Below are 8725 nucleotides of genomic sequence, written 5' to 3' on the forward strand. Positions count from 1 at the left end.
AGAGCCAAGCAATAGTGGGTCACACCTGATACTGGAGCAATCAGTCTGGTCTTCATGTAGGGAGACTGTGTCTTCGTCACACCTGGAAAGAAGGAACAAAACCACATCAGATCCAACTATCTGCAGTAGCAGAAACAGCCAGAGTCTAGGATTAGAAAGCACGGTAAACTACAAAATAGAACAACCCTCACCACTCTCATTCAAACTAGCTCCAACTCCCGGCATGTCTACCAGAGAATGAGACCAATGTTATTGTGTCATGTGATTTTAAAAGTTCAGAACCAGAGGTAACACTCCTTTTTCATCCACTGCTCTGCATCACCTAAACTAACAAGATCTTGGCAAGGACCCAACTGTTCAAGCCACTTGAGGGGACATCTAACACCAAGATTGGTGGATTCTTTTTGGCTCAAAAGAGCCTTCGCTACACACCTCTTGAAATTTCCTCCTCCTCAGGCAGTCCCAAACCACACCAGCTCCCATTTGGCTTCCTCCATTGACCTCCAGACTTTCTCAATTCCCTTCCTCATCACAAAACTTCTGGAATGACCTAATCAAAAATTCGTGGCTCTTCTATGTTGAAAAATCTCCAATGTGCCACACCTCCTGGGGGGGTGGGGGGGAGTGGGAATCTAGAGTAGGAACATTCTGTCACTCAAGTGTAGGAGGGAGCCTTTGTTCCTGTTCTCAGTCATTCCCACCCTACTCCAGCCTGGAATGCTTTTTCCACCTTCAACTCCTACTCATCCTTCACTGCCCAAGTGAAATCTCACAAGTTCCATGAACCTTCCCAGCCAAGTTCACCCATAGGCTACATACCTACTTCAACCTTATACCTACATGTTTACTCTTTATTCTGAAGTTTTGGTAACCAACTCTATCTTGCCTAACACTTCTATGCAATTCCTTTGTACCTCTGACATCTTTTAATTAGTTGCTAATTCCAAGAAAAGAAGTTATCTTTTCTAGATATACTGCCACAGTACCCACAGTGCTACCCCAGAGTGGGTATTCAATAAATGTTTGAATGGTCTATCGTTAAATCTGGCCCCTGAACAAGACTGGAAATAATTTAACAAGCATTCTTGAACATTTACTGCCTTTCAGGTACTCATTAGGTATTAGAGCTGTGCATTTTAGACTCTTTGGGATTCAGGACCAGTTTTTCTTTCTTTTTTTTTTTTTTTTAAAGATTTTATTTGTTTACTCATGAGAGACACAGAGTGAGAGAAAGAGACAGTCAGAGAGACAGGCAGAGGGAGAAGCAGGCTCCACGCAGGGAGCCCGACATGGGACTCGATCCCAGGTCTCCATGATCACACCCTGGGCTGAAGGCAGGCGCTAAACCACTGAGCCACCCGGGCTGCTCTTGACCAGTTTTTTATTTCCAATCCACTATGGTAGTTTGGTAAAAGTGTTACAGAAATGCCGAATTCCCATAAAAGTTATTAAATGCTTACTCCCTATTTCTGTACCCTTCCTTGTCTCAGATGAGTTACAAACAATTTGGGGGCCCATACTTTCAGTAGTACTACTCCTGAAGGACACAATGTTGAGAAAAACCTGGACCCTGCTCTGAGAGAGTCACAAGGTAATAAGTAGACACAAATAAAAGAATACCTGCATATATAAATATAACCATAATATAATAATATACTATATGAAATCATTCACAATTTTTAAATATTCCTTACTTACAATGTTACATAACTTATCCACAGAACAAATTGACAAAAGCTCCAGTCCTCTTCCCTGTTACTACCCCTTTTAAATGATGTACTTTAATGAATTAAACAAAGGTCACCTAGATCCTAACTCTCTCTGCCTGCTAAAATACCTTGTTTCTGATGGTAGTTTAAAAAAAAAATCAGTTAACATAATACTCCTTTTAATCAAATAATTAAATTTTCTTGCTTTCTCATGTTTTTGACTGTCAGTAAACAATTCCCTCCATCTCATGAAAATAACAATTGAATTCATAAGTATTGCCTTGTTCTCCTCCATTAGAGGCATTCACTTTAATAGATCATCTAAACTTTGTAATGTGAATGAAAATGTTTCCCAATAAAAGTAACCTCACTAAGTAGAAAAATCAGTGAAGAACAGAAATCTAGAGCTTTTGCTTCTAAAGAACTAGGGTTCAAACAGAGGATCAACCCTAGAGCTCAACAATACCTATTGTTTGGGAATTTGGCAAGAACTTATTTTTCTCCCCCTCACTTGATTTATTAACCTTTCTTTTCAAAGTACAATTAGGTAAAAATGGAAACTCGGCACCAGAACATACAAAATTGCGCATGCTTTCTTAAGTACAAGGCCAGACCCTAATTAGCTGATCCAATTTCAAGCCCTATTGAATGACTTCAGGCATTGCTCAAAGAAACAATTCCTAGGTCATAGATATAGCCATGAAATAGATCTGTCTACAGGCTGACCTGGGACACATATACCAGTTCTTTTAGTTCAGTTGGGTTTTACACTTGTTTTCATAAATACCATTAAGTTTTACTGAATTAACATCTCCTTTATGACTCTTCTACTGATTCCTTGCATAGAAGCCTCTGTACAATGTTGGCCCAGCTGTAAAATTGGATTCCACAGTGGCAACCTATATCCAAATATCCCCACTCCTGAAGAAAATCAGCTCAGACCGAGTGCCCAAATGGTCTTGGGCATGGCATCCTCTTCCTCTAATATAGCCCCAGTATAGGAATTTAAAGACCAATTTCTTTAATGATCTCCTTGAATACTCAAAACTGGGCATCTTTTAGTGCAATGTTTTTCCAAATGTAAATTGTGACCTATTAGTAGGTCTTGAAATTACATAATGGCATCATTTTGTTATCATTGTCAGAGAAACAGAATGGAAAATATCAGTATAATAAGAGTTAAGTGTTATTTCACAGAACGTATTTAAATAAATCATGTATATATGTGTGCACTGGATTGTGATACAAAATGTTTTTCTTACTATTGTTCATAGTAATAAAAATGTGAGAAGCACTTCTATTAAATGACTTCCTTTGAAGTTTTCATCAACTAGGTTCTAAGTCCCAGAGTTCTTGATCTGTGGTTACCCAGACACTGTATGGAAAATTTGTCCTTGCAATCACTTCTTTGTGAAATGCTCAGGGTTTTTACCTGAGTAGCACAACCATAAATCAGAAAAATTTCTGTGGTACTTCCCAGCGCACCATCTCTTTCATAGCAACTCAACTAAGCCTGCCAATGAAATGAAGTAGGGGCCACCTTCACACAAGAGGTGAAGGGATTGCCCTGAGTCCAAGGCAGAGACTTGTTTCTTAGAATAATGGTGGTGAAAGAAGTGTCCATGAGAGGTTCTCTTTTTTGACTTGGCATAAGTTAGAAGAGAGGCCTCAGATTGGTTATTAGATAAAGTGTAGTTGTGCCAGAAAGGGAACTTCTATTTACCCACTAGTGACACTCTTTGAGAAATCTCATAGGATTGCAGGCTGCACCTCTGCAACTTTGCTTTCAGGAAAGCAGGATTGCAGCCTGCAATCCTATGAGATTTCTCAAAGAGTGTCTCTGGAACCACCTGCATCAGCATTACCTGGGAGCCCACATGGGCCCCACATGTACCTCAGCCTCACTAAATCAGCTGGATCCCTGGAGGTGAGGCCCAGGAATGTGAATTTTTAAACAGGATTGCCTCCCAAAACACACACAAAAATAACTACTATGCTTCTAAAAAAGTTTAACACTGACCTAAAGGTTCACAAAACGCAGACCAGCACTGACATGACTCCAGCACAATCACCCATTCTAGGTTCTAGGATATCCTACGTTCTAGGATAAAGCTCTAAAAACTTGATCTTTCACAAGCCCCAATTTACTTCTCCAGTTCATATTGATGATCGATTTGTTTTGAGAAACACTGCTTTGGATGATAACTAATTCATTGCAAACTTCACTGCTGGCCAGGCTTCGTTTCAAATACCAGTGTAGCCAGGGCAACATAGGAAATGACCATGGAAAAATAGATGAAAGGGCCCTGCAGATACAGAAGGGAAGGCCAAGGCCATTCTGATCTTGGAAGAATTTGGGTAGAAAAAGAAACTGAATTGGTCCAGAGCTGCACAGACAATGCCAGGCCAGCGAAAAAGTGAGGAGAGAATAAACTCTATCCTCGAGTCTCTCCCAATTCCCCTTCCCTTTAACTCTGACAGGGCCCAAACTAGCCAAGCCAAACCCTACCAGGCTAGACTGCCTGATAACATAACTTATATTAAAGTATTAATAGCAACCTGAGTTCACCTCCCAGGGTCCTAGACTTTTAAATTTCCATTTTAATAAGGGCCACCGCAAGAGGCTTTAATCCCAAAGAAATTATCTCCAGGTATAAGTTCAGACACTGAGGAAAATAAATGAGTGTGGCTAAGAGGAAATGGGAAGGGATGGGGAAAAGAGGAGAGGAAGTTTCCATGCAAAAGCCTCCTCTGTGTACATTAGGACCACACCCAAATATTCACTGAGCACCTGCTACATCTGTGTCTCAGCACAGTGATCCTGGTCCTGTTGGCTTTGGGGTAATGACCAAAGAACCAAGGAAAATGCTTCATATTACTGAGAGGAGGAGAAAGTGTTATATTAGGCAATGACAAGTTTTTAAATGACCCTACTCTGTGTTATGTTACACCTGTGAAGCTTTTGGTATGTTTTAAATATCCTCCTTAGATTTTTAGATTAGCCAGATGGCATTCCAGTTGTCACTCAGTACCTTTTAAAATAAATCACTGTCACTTCTCTGAAAACAACAACAGGATCTTATGTAATCAGAACTCCCCAAGGAGAGTCCAAAGATAAGGTACCAGACTTGCCCCATAATTAAGTGTAAAATCTTAAAAAAAAAAAAAAAAAATTGTCCATGTGAAATCTGGAACTGAGTATCTCCATTTTGAAGCTGTTATGCCTGAGGCTAACTCTGGGGATTTAGCCACACAGGGCTCCCAAGAGTCAGGCACAGAAAGCGCTTGGTGTTTATAAGCACAGTAAAGGTAGGACAGCAGCCCCTGTGCACCTGAACCAGGAAATCACAGTTGGCACACGTCCCTTCCTCTCTCTCAGGCTCTTAGAAAACCAAAGTTGCAGCAATCTCCTTAACAGATGTGGAGATGTGGATCCCAGTGAGTATTTTATCTGGCATATATTTTATATGGGATCTTCTGAAGTCAATCACAGGTTGTAGTTCTTTAAGGAACTGCACGTAAGTGAGCCCAAAGCTTGACACTAAGAATGCAGCATATCCAAACACAGAAACAAAAGGATGTGGGAAACAAATGGGCCTGGGAAGCCCTGGAGTCTTACCCCTCCAATACCAACTCATTGTGGCAGTGGGAAGACTTCAGGCTCACATATCTCTTCCCACCTTTATCTGCCTTTTAGGAAACTTTAGCAAACAGTTCCCAAGTTACTGTCCTTTCCACAACAACCTTGCAGCATTTTTAAAACATGGTTGAGTATACAACCTTTTTGCCTGAAAAGCTGTTGAGTGATTTCTACCAAAAGGTCCCAGAAGTAAACATCATGAATTAGTCTCTCTCTAGACTAATGAAGTATAGATATTTCATGGACATGTATATATGTAAATTGTACATAAATTACATATAATATTAGTATAATATACTACCTATTGTTTTTTAACACATATGTATTAGAAAAACATTAAGGAAGGGAGAACAACTATTAAAATTGTGAGCTGTAACTATCCAATAAAACATACTCTGACTTCTAGCCTTGAGTAAAATATTATCCTCCTTCACTCCATGTTCAAACGCTGTTAGTTGCCCCAATCAGCAGCTGTAACCAGAGGACAAGATGATTCATTTCTCCTATAGCCAGATCTGTGAGGTCAGAAGACAAAAATGACAAAGGGCACCCAAGAAAAGTTCACTGTGTCTCAAAAATCTGTAGACAAGAGAGGGTGAGAATAAGTTTAGCCTGTTTATCACACACTGGAATTCAACTCAAGTCATTTCACATCTATCTCCTATTTGTTGTCAATGTATACAGCCTGCTCCGTGAAAACTGACACCAATGTTGGCAAAATACAACAAAGCTTCCTTTCTGACATGTCAAATAGATTAAAAAAAAAAAAAAAAAAAAAAAAACCTGAGCTCCAAGAACACATAGCTTAGAGAACTGCAAACAATTAGCTTGCTGGAACATCCTTCCCATAGCTGCTAAAAGGCTGATTTCAACCTGTAAGGCTTCCTGGGCCCCATCACCAGCACCTCTCGCGGTCGTCACGGCCCCGACTGCGGGAGACAATGCCTCCAAAGGAGGAGCGGCCGCGGACGCTCCAGGATACCTTCACGACAGTTGCTTCCAGGGAAAGGCATGCAAGTGTTATTTTAACGGCAAGGATCACTTACTCTGTTACAGCGGTGCTGCTGAAGGAATTATCCTGAAGGCTGAAACAGAAACAAGAAAACATCAGCCAGGTCCGGCCGGGGAGCCGTCTCCCTGCTAGCTCTGCGGGGCTTAGAGCGCGCACGCGAACATGGCATTGCACGGTGGGTCCCCGGGCTCGGCCGGCGCGCTCGCTCTGCCTCGGGCTGCCGTCTGCACATGCTCGCAACGGCACCCCCAGCCGGGCCGGCCGCACGCGCGGACCACAAAGCCCGGCAGCCCCGAGGCTGCGGGGACGGGGCTGGGCGGGGCGGGGCGCGGCGCGGCGGCCGGGATCCCCGCGGGGGGCGCCCGGGGCTCCGCGCGACCCCGGCCTCGCTCAGGCCCGGCCCGCGGTGCCCGCCGCCCCCGGGCTGGCTTTGCCTCGGCGCCGAGGCCGCTGCGGGACCGGCTTTCTTCCCGACGTCTCCTGCCAATTTACAGAGCTACCTACCCCCTCTAGGGCCGGAGGCTGGCAGAGATTCATCCGTCGGGAGGGAACGAGGCGGGGAGGAGGGCAGAGCTGCGGTTTTGCTCTGTGTGCGTGTGTGCGTGTGTGCGTGCGTGTGTGTCTTGCTTTTTATTGCCCTAGAAAAAGGAGGGACCTTCCAGGAGCGCTCACTGCACCGCGCCCGCTCTGCGGCCCCGCCGTTTCGGGCCCGGAGGGGAAGCGCCCGGCCCGGCGCACAGGGCTGTGAATGAGCCCACGCGGGGCGACAGGAGCGTCTATTCCCTGCAGTTCTGGCTACTTGGGGGCCGCGTGGGGGGGGGGGGTGCTACGCCCAGAGCAGCCCGGCCGAGCTGCGCTCCCAGCGCTCCCACAAAGGGGAGAGCGGGAATCCACAAATGCCCTCCCCTTTAAAGAGAGGCGGAGTGCAGGGGCAAGGGGAGGCTGCGGGCCCCACTCGCTTGTTCCCCTGGGGATGTTTGTCCTGCCCTCTTTCCATCGTCCTTTCTCCTGCCAGCTTGACCTTGATAAGAAATGAACAGTCATCAGTGAAAGATGCTGATTTTGATTCTTGAATTTAAGTTGATTCCTCAGCCCCCCCCCCCCCCCCCCCTTTTTAATCTCTCGGCTCCCAGAAGCGGCCAAGATGGTGTGTTTTAGTCCAAACTGTAGCAGGCGGGGACTTCATTTATAACAACAAACCTTCGAATGTTTACTTTTGGATAATTAGAAAAATTGCCCAGAGCTTGGTAATAAGGAGGGAAAGCATGACCTTTCAGTGTCACACTGAGGCATTGTTTCACAGATCCACCCAAGGCCTGCTTCCTTCTCTAGGAAAATGTACTTGTGTTCAAGGTTGCGGCTCACCATTGGTTAGACCTCAGACACTGGAGTTAGGTGTGAAGTTGTACATTTTGTCCGATCTGTCCAGAGAAGAATATAACCTAAGTGTTTATGGTATTATTGCATTGTACAACTTTAATCAATTTTGTATCTAACCTAAGAATCTTTATACGAATAGTTTTCTAAATGCCTGGGAAAATTCAGATTATCTTGGTTCCAAAGCAACACTATCTTATAGGTTTCCCCATTAATAAATTTATATATATAAATATATATATACCACTGCCTCATATGAGCTAGGTTCAGGAGAGTCAGACATAGCCTCGTCACTATATAAATGTATTCATTACTTAGCTGTCACAAACTGAGGTCTTTCCTAACTCTGGGAAATGAACAAGGGGTAGTGGAAAGGGAAGTAGGCTGGGGGATGGGGTGACTGGGTGACCGGCACTGAGGGGGGCACTTAACGGGATGAGCACTGGGTGTTATGCTATATGTTGGCAAATCGAACTCCAATAAAAAAAAAATACAAAAAAAAATTCCAGAATGTGAGCAGCCTACAAAAAAAAATTGAGGTCTATTCTTTCTACTTTACTGAGACCAATAAAGGTGAGTCTATATCCAGTGCTCTTGGCACTGCTGTAAAGATTTGAAGGTTGTCAGTGTTCAGAAACCCCTTTTACTCATTGTCTATGGTGCTGATTCCTCATGTTCTAACGCAGAGAATGCTCATACTTTTCTCACTAAGTGTTCTCAGTGATCCATTTGAAATGGGAAAATGTTACACTTTAACTTTGAAACAGGACTTGAACAATATGAAATAAGGTGGGGCGGTTTGCAAATAACATAACAACTATGTAAAATACGTGCAGGTATTCAAAAATGTCCACAGGAAAGGAATAAGAATTTTCAGCAGCTCATGAATAGTATGGACCTAAATTAGATTTTAGCAGGTACTCTTATGCATTGAAAACAATTTGTTGATATAGCTGATTTTACTTAAAAAACAAAAATATCCCAGAA

The 8725-nt window shown here is 43.4% G+C and overlaps 1 protein-coding gene across 8 annotated transcripts in view; it reads right to left on the reverse strand.

The window, feature by feature from the left end:
• Positions 1-7388, reverse strand: part of FAM13C (family with sequence similarity 13 member C) — a 147569-nt gene extending 140181 nt beyond the window's left edge. For 3 of the 8 annotated variants that reach the window (XM_026013536.2, XM_026013535.2, XM_026013534.2), the window contains exons 1-2: positions 6396-6649; positions 26-82 (exon numbers count right to left, since the gene is read on the reverse strand). In XM_026013536.2, coding sequence (XP_025869321.2) covers positions 26-82; positions 6396-6457 — 119 coding nt within the window. In that variant the 5' untranslated portion in view covers positions 6458-6649. Of the gene's footprint in view, positions 1-25; positions 83-6395; positions 6670-6865 lie in introns of those variants that run through there. The other 5 variants (XM_072756042.1, XM_026013537.2, XM_072756043.1 and 2 more) reach the window with 4 other exon arrangements.
• Between the last annotated feature and the right edge of the window lie 1337 nt (positions 7389-8725).

This window comes from Vulpes vulpes, chromosome 4 (genome assembly GCF_048418805.1).
Source record: "Vulpes vulpes isolate BD-2025 chromosome 4, VulVul3, whole genome shotgun sequence".
Taxonomy (NCBI): domain Eukaryota; kingdom Metazoa; phylum Chordata; class Mammalia; order Carnivora; family Canidae; genus Vulpes; species Vulpes vulpes.